The 15,143-nt window shown below is 45.3% G+C and overlaps 1 protein-coding gene across 3 annotated transcripts in view; it reads right to left on the bottom strand.

The window, feature by feature from the left end:
- The window catches only part of CACNA1A (calcium voltage-gated channel subunit alpha1 A), a 247,828-nt gene extending 241,054 nt beyond the window's left edge, over nt 1-6,774 (bottom strand). For 2 of the 3 annotated variants that reach the window (XM_012810147.2, XM_012810146.2), the window contains exon 1: nt 6,264-6,598. In XM_012810147.2, coding sequence (XP_012665601.1) covers nt 6,264-6,556 — 293 coding nt within the window. In that variant the 5' untranslated portion in view covers nt 6,557-6,598. Of the gene's footprint in view, nt 1-6,263 lie in introns of all 3 variants that reach the window. The other variant, XM_003797905.1, reaches the window with a different exon arrangement.
- Nucleotides 6,775-15,143: the final 8,369 nt, after the last annotated feature.

Genomic DNA, 15,143 nt, shown 5'->3' with positions numbered 1-15,143 from the left:
GTGGGTTCAAATCTGGCCCCAGCCAAAAACTGAAAAAAGAAAAGAAACAAAATGACTCTCTGGTATCATGGTGCTTTTCTCTGTGCCAGAGACTGTGCTGATAATTTCCCACACATGACTCCATTTAATCTCCTGAGTACCCTCCAGGGGAGCTACCGGTGGAAGCAGTTATCTTCACCATGCACGTGAGCAAACTGTTTTGGTGCCCAGGATGGTGTGGCTGGCCAGAGATTTGAACCCAAGCCGGTTCCTCTCCTCTCTGTTCTCTCTCAGGCAGGCACCATCCGGCCCTATTCCTAGGAGCTGAGTTAGCATTCTCAGAAATGCGTTAACAGTGGGGCACTTAGGCTCTGACCATCGCTGGATGAAGTCCACCTTCCCAGCGGTGCCTTCTACTGCTGAGGAAACGCATGTGTGTGCTTGCTACTGGGGAGCATAAAAGGGGGAAGACACATGCCCCAAACACTGAACAGATGCCTCCCATCCAAGTCCCTGAAGGAAGACTTCATTCTCAAGGGGCCACTGCACCCCATCTGCTGAATTGGCCTGACAACCTCATGAACATCATCCCAACCTCCTGCACCTAAAATCCACCAAGACCTTAAGACATTTGCATAAGGGAAAATCAGATGTTACACAATTTAGCTAGTGGGGGAAGACATTACACCTTTTTTTTCATTCATTCAACAAACGTGTATGGGGTGCATGTTTTGTGTCATGCAGTGGCAAAGAACAGGCCAGTGTCATGGGTCTCATGGCCTCAAAGCTTGACTTTTTACCAGGGAAACCAACACACCCCAGAAAACCGATTTCTCTCTCTAGCACAGGCACGGAGCTTCACACAGCATCCTCAGTCTTCCTCATTTCTCTGACTGGCATTTAGCACACTATTTCCATTACCTTCTGCACATCCACATCCTTAATTTCAAACCCACAAAGCCAGATGTGCTTTGGAGCTTAGAACTTGGGGTTTTTAAAAGGATAACAAAGACGGGAACATAAAACGGTATAATAGCAGTTTGGGGTCTCTTATAAAATTAAGTATACACCTACCACACAACTCAGCAATCTCACTCCTGAGTATTTATTTACCCAAGAGAAATGAAATGTATGTCCTCATTGTTTCCACTAAAACCCATACAGTTTCGTAACCACTCAACTAAAAACACCCCAAATGGGCTCGGCGCCCATAGCTCAGTGAGTAGGGCGCTGGCCGCATACACCAAAAGTGGCAGGTTCGAACCCAGCCAAGGCCTACTAAACAACAATGACAACTGCAACCAAAAAACAGCCGAGCACTGTGGCAGGCACCTGTAGTCCCAGCCACTTGGGAGGCTGAGGCAGGAGAATCGCTTGAGCCCAAGAGTTTGAGGTTGCTGTGAGCTGTGATGCCACAGCATTCTACTGAGGGTGACATAGTGAGCTCTGTCTCAAAAAAAAAAAAAAATCCCAAATGGCTTTTACGAGGGAATTGGGTGAATAAATTCTGGTCCAGCCACACCATGAAATACTACTCAGCACCCAAAAGGAACAAGCTGACACAGGCAATAACATGAATGAATCTCAAAGGCCGAGTGAAAGCAGACACACTCAAAGGTTACATACTGTGTGATTCTATTTATATTATTTTCTGGAATCGGTGGTTACAAAGGACCAGAGAAGTGGGGTGCTGACTCAGAAGGGCACCACAGGGTTGTCTGGGGGTTGACAGAACTGTTCCATATCTTGATTTGGTTAGTGGTTGCACGACTGTGGGCATTTGTGGAAACTTACAGAACAGCATATAAAAAGGTTGAATTTTGTTACAAATAAATTATACCTTGATAAACCTGATTTTTAAGAACAAGAATAAAGGTCTCTGGGTATCTCTATGACATAACCTAGATAGCCCAAGCATGGGCCATTAAAAAGCACAGGAAATCTAGTTGAAAAAGCAGAATCCCAAGCCCCACCCCAAACCTGTAAGACCAGAACCATCATCTTAAAATATGATCCCCGTGCATGTGCAAGTTTGAGAAGCACTATGATAAATACATAGCACTCCTGGCATGGGGTTAGAGCAACAGGATAGAGTACATCTAACATTTCTGCAGTGAAATATACCAAAACCTGCACCACGTGGGATAGATTCAAACTGCAAATTAAGACTATATGCAAGTCAGTTCAAGTTACATTTTACCTCTAAATAAGCTCATCTTTTGATTTTGGAATTGTGGTTGAGGAATTGCACCCTTGTTGAAAAAAAAATTCCCAATGGGAAAGCCATGCTAATTCTTACTTTATGGGATTTTGCTCTTCCAGAAATACCAGCCAAATTGATCTAACCCAAGAATCATGTGGGTTATTCCACCCTGCCTGCTAACATAGAACCTTCTAGAACATTCCACTATTCGTGATTGGGCCAGGAGTCTGATAACATGCTCTCATGTTCCTCAGGGTTCCTTTTGCTTCCCATACAGAACATTTCTCTTTAAGGACCCTTTCCTTAAAAAAAAAAAAAAAAAATTGGAGGCATGCCAGTCAGCCAATGCTCATAGTTACCTGATGTCAATGTGACTCTAGACTTCTCCTTGAAATTCCTGAAAACCTAGATGAAAAACTGGAATCCCACATATGAAGCAGGAGACTAAGTGTGATCATACACACACTTCCATCCATCCATGGCTCTCGCAATGATCTAAATTTCTATATCATGGTCAGTGGGAGACCCACTGGCACGAGGAGGATTGGAAAGATGACATTCGCCTTGGTGCTTGCTAGCACATCAGAAAGAGTGTGCGGCATTAAGGAGGGGGGAGCGCTAGGAAGGCTGACAGATGCTTCTTATTGAGCTGAAAAAGCTGAGCTCTTCAGAAGTCATCAGAGACCATCACAACCATATTTAAATCAGACTTCCAATCAATGAAAACATGGAAACAAGGTGTGTGGTTAAGACGCCTCTCTGCCTGGCATGAGAAAAAGGCAGCAATGTAAATCTGAGTATCAAAGACTTCCGTTTGGGTTTTCTTACTTAGGAAGAGGGGAGAAAAATGAAATAAATGAGAACCCTTAATTCTCATTGCTGGCTTCAAGCCTGACCCACTGGGGGATGGAAAAGGAAGGAATCACAGTGGAAAATTTCCCATGAGTGCAGGGAAGGCAAAGCTGAGCCCTCTGCCAGCATACCATGTTGGAATTTGCACTTGGAAGTAACACTCTTAGACCCTTTGAGCACACACCCAAGTTCACGGAACATTTACTCACTTCGCTTTCACAGGACAGTGAGAAACCTGCAACCCTTATTGAATGCCGTTTCCAGACACGTCCAACTACATACACATCCAAAAGTGGCAGGAGCATTTCCACTCTTATCCAAGAGAAATGTGGCAGAAAGAAAAAATTAACAAAAAACATGTATAAGACATGTCCCTCACAACACAACTGGAAACTACCTCAAACGCCCATCAACAGCAGAATGGTAAGTAGACTGTTGTAGATTCACGCAATAAAATACTGCACAGCAATGAGAAGGAACAACCAACAATTATTTGTAGCAATTGTGGATAAATCTCACAGATGTGAGCAAAAGAAGCCAGGCACAAGAAAATACACTATATGATTTCATTTATATATAAAGTTCCAAAAGAGGCAAAATGAATCTATGGAGCTAGAAGTCAAGACAGTGGTACCCTTGCCGGGAAGTGACTGTGACAGGGGGTGAGAAAAGGTCCTGGGAGGAGCTGGCATATTCTGTTTCTTCACTTGGGTGCCAGGTGCACAGGCATATTTACTTTGTAAACATTTATGAAGCTGGCTCGGACTTGTGTACTTTCCTATACGTTTATTAGACTTCGTTCTGAAAGTTCAGACTAAGCACTTACACTTTTTTTTTTTTCAAAACAGCAGAAGTATTTTAGATTTAAAAAAAAAAAGTCAATGTTCTGTCCTGGCATCTGACTCCTTGGTCTATCCACACAGTATCTTCTTTATGCTAGCCTGAATTCTTTTATCCACCCCCCCCGCCTTATGTGTCTGTCCATCTCCTCTCCTTCTCCCTCCCTACAACCCCCCAGAGAAAGCTCAGTCCTAGATAACCCAGCTTGGTGACAGGGTGGGGGGTAGGGAGATTTTTCTTCCATAGTGGGGCTGTATAATGTTTCTGCTACCTGGGGCCAAAGAACAAAAATGGTCTGCACAGAACAAAATGCACAAACTCATCACAAGAGCAAGGAAGCCTTGGGCAAGCTGGCCAAGCAAGAGCTGAAGTCCAACCAATACTTCTCATTCACCAGCATCTATCTCCTTCTTCTGAGGGGCTACTGCAATCCCCTTTCTCCCATATAGCCCTCTGATCTGCGGGATTCAGGCTGGACAGAGGTGAGCTAAGGACACAACATAAGGACTCCCTGCCTCTTTCCTTTCCTCTTAAAAGGCTCCAAATTCAGGCTCCAGAAGGCGATATAAAGGCATTTCCAACACGGAAATCTGTCAGCCCAGTGAAGCCCTCCCTCCTGGACACTCTTGCTGATGAGCGTGCCCCCATCATCCTCCAAGGCCCTCACCTCTCACTCTGCTGGGCAGAGTAATCACACTTTAATGGGCCCAGAATGGGGAAGAATTTCTAGCCTTAAGAACCAGCCTCTTCATAATGTGGGAACCTATGAGGAAAAGACCTAGTTCCTGCCTTGCGTACCATTGGAGATAACATCGTTGTTAGGGATGCACTTCCCCACAGAAAGACCTCTGCTGAATCACTTAATTTTCAGGACCCTCAAAGTAGACTGTTGACACAATCCAAAACCTCAGTTCCCCGACTAGTATGTCAGTACTCAGAAGCCAAGAGCCTGGCCCAATTTTGAGCCCCCCAAAAGTGAATCCACCCACCACTGCTGCACTCTTCAAATATCAACCCTGGGACCTCAAAGGGCCAGGTAGCTCTGTTGAGTACCTAACACTGAAACCACACATGAAAGGGATGGATTGCTAAGCCCCAGGGACCCATGTAGCCGGCACATTTTTACACCTAGGGCAGTTGGTTGGAATCATGCTGAGAAGCAGCACATTTGGACATGGCAAGGTGGCCAGCCAGCCTGGAGAGCAGGGTGTATCCCCCCTCTTGGAATCTGGGTCATGCTTAGATAACTGCTAGAAAGCCCGACTAATTACCCACTCTTGCCTGCCTACCTCTTAATAGATAGTAAGCCCTCCTCAAGGTTTATTTCAAGCAGGAATAGATTTAAAGAAACATAAGGGGCTCTGCACTTTGACAGCATCTCAGTAGAGGAAAATGTGGTCTTCACCTTCTTCCTACATCTTTAAACAAAAAAAAAAAAAAAAAAGCATTCATTTACCTGCCTGAGATGTCCACATGGGTGCTGATTTCTCCTGGTATTCTCTCCTGGATCCCTAGGGTGAGAGAAGCTGAATCCAACCCAACCCTAACAGGGCTCCTAGAAAGGACCCACCACCTTCTTTTCTCTTGCCCTGTCTTTCTTATTGAAATAGCCTACATTGGGTCTTCTAGGACCTGCCCGCACAAGGCAAATGGGATCTGTTCCTCTACATCCCAAAAGATAATGAGGTGAGGTGCTTAATCAGTGGTTAAAGGAAATGAAATTTACAGACATCGGAGAGAATAAGCACCACCCGCCCCCTAGCCCGGTGGCTACCCTCTCCAGATCCAGCTAGAGGCCCACTCTGGGGTGGTGCTGGCTTCTCAGTGTGAAGGCCACATGGTCTCCCTCTTGCTCTTGGCCCTGAGAGCCCCCGGAGCGCCCTGCCCTGAAAGTGCAGCCCCCTCCTTGAGGAGCGCAGACGTGGAGAGGCTGAGCCCCAGCTTTGGGGGCTTAGGTGGATACCAGTCAGGCGCGGCCCAGGAAACCTAGCCAAGGCTCCCAGGGCTCCCTTGCCCTGACCAGAAGCGCCCAGGCCCCAGCCCGGTCCAAGCTCATTAGGGAGAACTCTGATCCCCCCCGGAACTGGCTCTGAGGCCCCCACTAAGGCCCCAGTACGACCCCAGACCGATTCTGGAATCGGTCCTTAGGAAGGATCCACTCTCCACCCCCCCTTTCACCCCTTGCCCATTCCTAAGCCTCCACAGTGGCTCAACCCAGCTCCAGCTCGGGGTGGAGAGATTCTTCACACTCCTCCCCGGTGCCCCCTCTCCCAGCCCCTGGAAGACCCCCCCACCTCCCATCAACCCTCGGGTCTCTCTCCCAGCCTGGAAGAGGGGAGGCGGAGGGAGGAGGGGGAGGCGCAGCTGCCGGGGTGCGGGCAAAGGATATGGCCATTCGGTGATCTTTTTGGCGTATTTTCTCACCACGTTGTCCTCGCTGAAGAGGAATAGAGACCGGTTGACCGTGAGGCAGTTCTGTCGGACGGGGATGGGGTTGTAGAGTGCCATGGTCCGCGCTCTCTGCGCCATTGACTGCTTGTACATCCTTTGCGCCCCGGGCTGCCCGCCCTGCCGGCTGCCCCCGGCTCCTCGCCCGCCTCCGGCGCCCACGACCACCCCGGCGGCTGCCCCGGAGCCTCCTCCCCCGTAGCGGGCCGGCATCTCGTCTCCGAAGCGGGCCATTCTGCAAAGAGCAAAGGGCTCCGGGTTACGCTGCGGCGAACGATGCGGAAGACGCCGCCGCCGCCGATGCTGATGCTGCCCGGGCTGAGAGCGCGGCGGCTGGAGCTGCGACTGCGGAGACGATCTACGGCCCAGCCCATCGGGCGGCGGCGGCTCGGCGCCTCGGGTCGGGGGCTCACAAGGCGGCTGCCCGGGCCGAGCCGGGGATAGCAGCTCGGGACATCTTCCTGGCTGACCCCGGAGAGGGAGGGGCGGGAGGAGGTTGCGGGGGCGGGGCGCGGGGGCCGGGGGAGGGAGGGGGGAGGGGAGAGGAGGAAAACGAGGCAAAAAATAACCGAGGAAGAAATCCAGGCAATCCCCAGTCCACCCACTCCGGAAAAAAAAAAAAAAAAAGAGAGAGAGAGAGAGGCAGTTAAAAAAAAAAAAAAAAAAACCAACGCACACCCCCTTTAAGATGCGAACGGTTTTAGCAAAGGACGCCCCCCCCGGGACGCAGTGGAATCTTCAAATTCCTCCGAGGTCCGGGTCAGGCTGGCGTCTTGCAAAAGGAGTGCGCTCGGCCCAATTACAAAAAAAAAAAAAAAAAGATAAAAATAAAAAAGAAGCTTTAAAAAAATAAATAAAAACCAAGTCTTTGCAGGGGTGCGGGGGAGAGGACAGCAAAAAAAAAAAAAAAAAATCCCCCTTATGTTTTGCTTGAGTTCCTAGACCTTAAAAATGCTCCTGAAAGATCTGTAGCTCCCCCAATAAAAGAAAAATAAAGAATATTCAAAGGAAAGGACAGAAGGGGAAGGGGACAGGAACGCTCCGCAGGGGCTCCTAAGGAGTCTTCAAACCGCAAGGTCCCGGTTTAAAAGAAAAAAAAAATTTTTTTTTCTTCCTGAATCACCAGCCGCTGCCTCTTCTGCTCACGGAGGAGTGTTGAGTGTGTGTGCGTGCGTGCAGCGTTTCGCTCAACCCTGCCTCATCTTGGGGTTAAATTGCAGCAATAAAATCCTGAAAATTCCCAACGGGGAAAAAAGAGAGCGGTATGCACCCTTCATTTAGCCACTCAATAGTTGTTCCTGGATGCTGCAATGCCTGCCATTCCCTCCCACCCCACCCCATAATGCCTCCTCCTCCTCCTCTAGGTTTTGCTAAAATAAGACTGGTGTGGAGGGGTGCGGAAAGAGGGAGGAAAGGAAAAAATGGGCGCAAAAGTCTGAACCACTGGCCAGCGGAACTCTAAAAGAAGCAGCAATTGATGAGTTTAAAGGCAGAAAGACCCACCCAAGAGTGACACATGATGACCCGCGACCAATCGCGGAGGCGCGGGGGGACCGGGCTCAGCGGAGTTTGTAGGGGAGAGAAGGGAAAAGCCGGATGGTCAGGAGGCTGGGGGGCAGGTTGGATGGGGGTGGAGTTGGGACTGATTCCTCCTCCCCTAGGAGGAAACCCTGTTTTCCACCCGGTCATTTCGGTTGCAGCCAACCGGACGCTCCTAGCATCTTGGAAGGAGGCAGGAAAGAAACTTATAAGACATGAAGAGAAGGGGATTCGCGTCCAGAGGTGAAATTAGTCCATCTCTAAACAAATTTGCTTCATTTAGCCAAAGATAATTTGTGAAAGCTGGGAGAGTGGTTTGCTATTACTTGGTGAATGTTTCAAATCACAGGGGCCCTCCAAGTTGAAATAAAGGGCTAACACCATCTTTGAAGCCCCATAGGTGACAAATCTGAACTCGTAGAGAGCAAATAATTGACCAGGTCCTAGAGGGCATGATAGGATTTCTGGGTGGTATATTTTGTATTGCATTCACTTCTCTCCAGAACCACTTTGATAATTTCTCATTCTGCTTTTGTATATTGTGAGATTCAGAAGCACATAGAAAAATGAATAAAACATGAATGTACAGGTTAAGAAATTGCTGGGAAGGAAACACTTATGAAATAAATCCAGAGCTAAAAAAGGAGCATCACTGCCTCCCCGACACCCTACTGTGTGCTATACACACCCCTTCCTCCCAGTAACCACTACCTGACTTCATGGTGCCAAAATCTTGCTCTGATTTATAGTTTTACTCCCTTGGTATGCCTTCCTAAACAAGGCAATTTTGCTTTGCTTCTTTTTGACTATTATGTAAATGGGATCATGTCATATGTATTGTGCATATGTATTTCTTTTCATTCACTGTTATTTGTTTAAGATTCATGTGTTCTTTGTTATCATGTGCAGCTCTTGTTGATTCATTTTCACTGTGCTATAGTATTTCATTGACAGAATATGCCACAGTTTGTTTCTCTATCATCTTGTTGGTGGACATCTGTGTTGTTTCCAGTTGGGGCTCCTAAACATCACTGGCCAAATACTCTTGGTGCGTACAAACGTGCATGTCTATAGAAATAGTCTTAGGTGTGGAACTTCTGGGTCCACAAGGAATTCATATCCTCAGATTTATAAGATGTCACCAAACTGTCTTCCAAAGTGGATGTACCAAGAAACCATTGAATTTTCACAAAGCATGTACAGACATAAAGGCAAGGTTAGGGTTGGGGGAAGAGGATGAAGGCAGCAATTTTTTTTAAGGGTTAGCTAGTTGGATCCTAGTTAATCCCCCTCCACACAGAGATATTAGTATTTGGATTCATTCAGAACATGCTGGAAAGATGATACATCTTTATGTAAATCCTCTTTTGTGTGTATGGGGCAGCACCTTCAAGATTGTCTAACTTGCTAGAACCAAGTGTGGTGGCTCATGCCTGTAATCCCAGTGCTTTGGGAGATGGAGGTAGGAGGATGCTTGAGGCCAGGACTTGAAGACCAGCCTGGGCAACATAGCAAGATCATTTCTCTACCAAAAAAAAAAAAACCTTGAAAAATAAAAATGATTTTCTAACTTGTGAAGACATGAGCAAAATGATTAAACCAAGAATGACTAGAATTGCAGGGAAATGAGTGTGTGAGATGCTGATGGAGAAGAACGTGCTCTCAAATCCCCTAAAATCACTAAATAAGTGTGTCACTGATTTCTGTGCTTCATATTATTTCAAACTCGAAGGTGAATGACTGCATATATGAAACAAGAAGCAACCCCATGTTCACAGATGAAAAGAGCCAGTCACATGAGAACGCTGCATTGTATAAGCTGAAATTATAACTTTTTTTGACAGACCTTCCTAAGGAGATTGTTCCATTCATAGCATGAGCATTGCCTGAAGAGACTTCCAAAGACCCCAGAGTTTTTCAGGAAAGCTCCCACTGAATCTTCTTCACAGCAGCCCCATTTCACAATTACAAACACTGAAGGCTGAGAGAGGGTTAGAAACTTTCCCAGCTCACTGACATGGGTCTGAAACCACTTCTGACTCTCGTACTTTGTTGGGCAGAGTGTAATTAGGTACAACTACCTTGGAAGACTGGCCATTTCTACCAACATGACCATTTGACTATCCTATAGCCCAACAATGCTACTTCTGGGTATAAATCCAGGAGGAAAGAGGATATCCACTGAAAGACATGTCCTAGAATATGCAGTACTAGCTAAAAATTGGAAGCTTCCCAGAATGAAGAGTCTTCTGCAGCAATGAGAATGGACAATCTGCAGCAACACTCAAGTACCTGGGGGAATTTCACAGACACAATACTACACCAAAGAAGCCACATACAGAATAGAATGTGGTGTATAATTCCTGTTATATAAGTCAAAGTAGTGGTCACTTTGAGGGGAGAAGAGTGATTGGAATGAGTGGGGACCTGGAAGCATCTCCATCTGGGTGAGAATTTCATGGGTATGTTTACTTCATAAATTCTGTTCATTTTGTAAAATTTCATTGAGCTATACATGATCAATTTGAGCCATTTTATGTGTGTGTTATACTTCAATAAAAAATGTTGGTAATGCTGCTGAATGTGGGACCCTGACAATACTATTTGTCATGGGGACTTGTGATGATTTTCTTTGTGTGCTTTACCCACAAAGCCCCAACAGCAAACTCAGCCCTCCTTTTTACCAGGTGACAAAGAACAGTCCTCTGGCTGTCCTAACCCATGCTTAGCAGTAATTAAGCTGGATGCACACCAGAACTGCCTGCAAAGTATTATAAAGATTCAGATTTCGGAGATTCCCCACATCCTCATTTTATACAGCAGCCATAGGCTTTAGCCAGTATGGGCAACCACCACTGTGGAAGGGGGAAAGTGCACTATCTCTTTCTTGGCATGCTCTAGGGTTATCAGTGGGGGTGTGGGCATTTTTGGTGGATCAGGTTTTGCAATTTAGGGCTGTCCTGTGCATCAAGGCTGTTTAGCCTTCCTGGAACATGCCCACTAAATGTCAGTAGCATCCTCCAGCCATATGACAACCAGAGATACCCATATACATTTCCAAATGCCCCTATCAGGGTGACAGAAGAGTCTACATTTTCCTCTAACCAAATGGCATATCCAATAAAGTTTAGTGCATTGGGATTCCACTCTCCTTCCTAGGAATCTTTCTGAATCTTCCAACCACACAATTGCTTAGTACCTCTCTTCCAAAAAGAACTCAACTCATTCTCTCTCTAATGCTACAGGTGCATTATCCTTACGGATTTCACTTTGCACAGAACAAAATGTTTGTTTAGCCAAAGGAATGAATTTCTAAAACTGAAATCTGACCTATCACCCAACAAACGGGGCTGGGTGGGCAAGATCTCATCACAGAATCCTCAGCTGACTGCAATAGGTAGTTTCTTGACCCCCACGAATACAAATTACGGATGTTAGCCAAGTAGAAAGATTTAGAATTTCATTAGCTTTTAAGACAGAAGCAGTTTAACAGCAGGCAGCCAGAAACCAGCCCCAGCCATTGGTTCTAATCTTTAACACATCTGCCAGCTGGAAGTTTAATTTATCAATCAGCAGCGGTATTACCATACTGGCTTTGAGAATGTTATTCAATCGAACAGGGCTAGCATCTTTGAAATAAATGCCTCAAATAAATAACTGCAAATCTCATTCATTCAACTGCTAAAACCATTACCAGCTAATCTAGTGATGTTGAGTTGCAAAAATGGATCAGCCAAAAGACATTTGGTCTCTGCCTTCTGGTCTGGATACCTGTTGGGAGTGAGTACCAAGATCTTTGGATAAAAAATGACAAAGCCAAATTTGATAATCCAAGCATCTGTGGGTTATGATGTAGGCACCCAAGAGTGAATGTGGCTGTCACTCCAGGCATAACATTGCATAGCAGCATGTGCACAGCAAGCTGCCAGACACGAGTGAGACAAAGCCTAACTCTCGACACAGATCTGAGTTCAAATCCTAGCTCTAGCACATACTCCTGGCATCTTGTGATCCTCCTAACTCAGTTCCCCATAGTGCTGGGATATGGGCGTGAGCCACCACGCCCATCCATATGCTATTTACTTTGTTGATTGAAATGTTCTACCTCTGATCCTTGAGAGCTCCTTCAGATTGGCTCCTATGTCCCTTTGACATGATCTCATCCTTTTGTTTGTTGTTGTTGTTGCAGTTTGGCCGGGTTTGAGCCTCCACCCTCGGTATATGGGGCCAGAGCCCTACCCATTGAGCAATAGGCGCCGCCCCGTCCTTTTGTTTTTTAAATCACTTCCTCACTTCCTGGCAGTACATGATGTTCTAGGATCCTCTTCATTGCCCAGCCCTAAATTGGCCATTTCTCCATGGAGCCCTGCCTCCTTTCCTTGGAGGACAGTATTTAAAAATCATGATCTCAGGACTGACTGCAATATTGCATTGTTTAGTTTTTGTTTTGCTCAAACTTACAGATGCAGGCAAGTTAGCAACCATCCTAAAATATTCAGAAACTATCAGATGTTGAAATTCATAAGTGAAAGTTTGAGGGGGTAATAGAACATTTAAATAGTACTAAATTAGCTCTCCACAGACAACTGTCAATTTTAACGGTCCAAAGAGTAACTTTATAGGGGAATAAGTCCCCTGACCGACAAGCAAGTGATCAAAGTTAACACCATCAATAGTGGGACAAATCAGTGTTTCTTCGGATGATGTATAAAAAAGGATACTATATCCTGCCAAAAAATAAATTTGAATACTTGAATAAATTGTAACCAAACATGGTCAAATTGAGGGGGACTCTACAAAGTGAGTAGTTTTTGAAAGTGGTAAGGTCATGAAGCTCAGATAAAGACAGAACATTTGGTCTAGATGAAAGGAAAACAACCAGATCCAAGTAAGCTGGAATCATTTTTTTACTACAAAGAACATTATTGGGATGAGGTCTAGATTAGATGGTATCAGTGTTTCATTGCTGATTTCCTGATTTTGATCACTGTGCTGTGTTTACGTAAGAGCATGCTATGTTTTAAGGTAGCAGTCCCCAGCCTTTTTGGCATAAGGAGCCGGTTTCATGGAAGACAGTTTTTCTAATTTTTCTACAAATGGAGGTGGGGGCTTTAGATTTTCATAAAGAGTGCAAAACCCAGATTCCTGCATGTGCAGTTTACAGTAGGGTTCATGCTCCCATGAGAATCGAACGTTGCCCCTGACGTGAATAGAGGCAGAGCTCAGGCGGTGATGCAAATAACGGGGAGCAGCTGTAAGTTAAATACAGATGGAGCTTCACTTGCTGCTGCCTGCTGCTCACCTCCTGCTGTGTAGCCTGGTTGCTAACAGGTCTTAGATAGGTCCCAGGGGCTGGGAACCACGGTGTTAAGAAACACACTGAAGTCTAGGGTAGTTTATAGTATACTACAGTTATTAGTAATGTAGTGATCTGTAGACATGGTTATATCTGTGTGAGGTACTTATAAGTTACTCTCAATGGCTCAAGGTTTGGGGGAAAGGAGGGAGAGAAAGAGAAAAAGAGGGAGAGAGAAGAAAGAGAGAGAAAAGTGTAAGTGGTAAAATGCCAACATTTGGGAAGCATGAGCAAAGGATATAGAAGAGCTCTTTGTACTATTCTTACAACATTTTGGTAAATCTGAAATCCCAACATAATAAAAAATTAAAATATGGCTAGGCACAGTGGCTCACACCTATGATCTCAGCACTTTGGAGGGCAAAGACAGAAGGATTTCTTGAGGTCCTGTGAGGACAACAGGAGTTTGAGACCAGCCTGAGTAACATAGCAAGACCCTGTCTCTATAAAAATTTAAAAACTACCCAAGTGTGGTGGCTTACACGTATAGTCCTAGCTACTCACGAGGGAGGCTTAGTGGGAAGGAGGATCATTTGAGCCAGGAGTTTGAGGTTGCAGTGAGCTGTGTTGACACCACTGCACTCTGGCATGGGTAACAAAGCAAGACCCTGTCTCAAAAAAAAAAAAAAAAAGTTAAAATACATAAGAGCTACAAAAAGTTACATATGCACAAGTTTCACTTGTCCCTTTGTTCATTTTACAGAATACCTACTACGCGCTAAATGGTTTTGCAAGAACCAAACAAGACAGACAAAATTTCTTGTGGTTGTAGAGCTGAATGGAATCGAAAACTATATAGAATAAATAAGGAAAATATATACTATGCCACGTGAGGCTAAGTCCTAAGGGGAAGAACAAAGTAGCAAAGGACAGTAAAGGATTTAGCCACTGGGAATGAAAGTTAAATACATCTCTGAAGCGTCCTTTGTTTTGCAAAATAGCATCATCCAACCTCCCTCTGCCTCATATTCACCTCCCAAAAGCCACCTGCTGTCACCTCTTTTAGCTGATTTTTTTTTTTTTTGAGACAGAGCCTCAAGCTATCCCCCAGGGTAGAGTGCCGTGGCGTCACAGCTCACAGCAACCTCCAACTCCTGGGCTCAAGCGAGTCTCCTGCCTCCGCCTCCCAAGTAGCTAGGACCACAGGCGCCCGCCACAACGCCCAGCTATCTTTTGGTTGCAGCCGTCATTGTTGTTTGGCGGGCCCGGGCTGGGGATTCGAACCCGCCACCTTAGGTGTACGTGGCTGGCGCCTTAGCCGGTTGAGCTACAGGCGCCGAGCCTTTTAGCTGATTTTTTAAGTTTTTTCATTATTATGGATACATAATAGGTATACATACTTATGGAGTAGGTGTGGAATTTTGATACAAGCATACAATGTGTAAAGACCAAATTAGGGTAATTGGGATATCTATCACCTCAAGCATTTTTATCATATCTTTGTGTTTGGAGTATTTCCACTCTACTCTTTTAGTTATTTTGAAATATATAATAAATTATTGTTAACTATAGTCACACTAGTGTGATCAAGTCTCTCCTGAATACTAAGTAGACCTTATTCCTTTTATCTAACTAAATTTTTGTGCCCCTTAACTATCTCCTCTTTATTCCCCCATCCCTACTCTCCTTTCCAGCTTCTGGTAATCATCTTTCCACTCTCCTACCTTTAGAAGTTCAATCGTATTTTAGCTTCAACATGAGTGAGAATGTGCCATATCTTTCTGGGCCTCCTTGGAGCTGATTATTTTGCTGTTTACTACTATATTGTTAATTAACTTATTTCTTCTGCCACTTTTTGCCTTTCTAGTTGTAGACATGATCTATTTCCTCCCAACATTATCATTTTATTTAACTAACATTTCTCAAGCTGATCACATACTACATGTAACATAATCCGGCAACCCCTACAGAGGATACAGTGAAGCA

Source organism: Otolemur garnettii, unplaced genomic scaffold, assembly GCF_000181295.1.
Source record: "Otolemur garnettii isolate 467f Iridium unplaced genomic scaffold, OtoGar3 scaffold00127, whole genome shotgun sequence".
NCBI classification, from domain to species: Eukaryota; Metazoa; Chordata; class Mammalia; order Primates; family Galagidae; genus Otolemur; species Otolemur garnettii.
The sequence above is the reverse complement of the archived record's forward strand: the minus strand, read 5'-3'. Positions and strand labels throughout refer to the sequence as shown.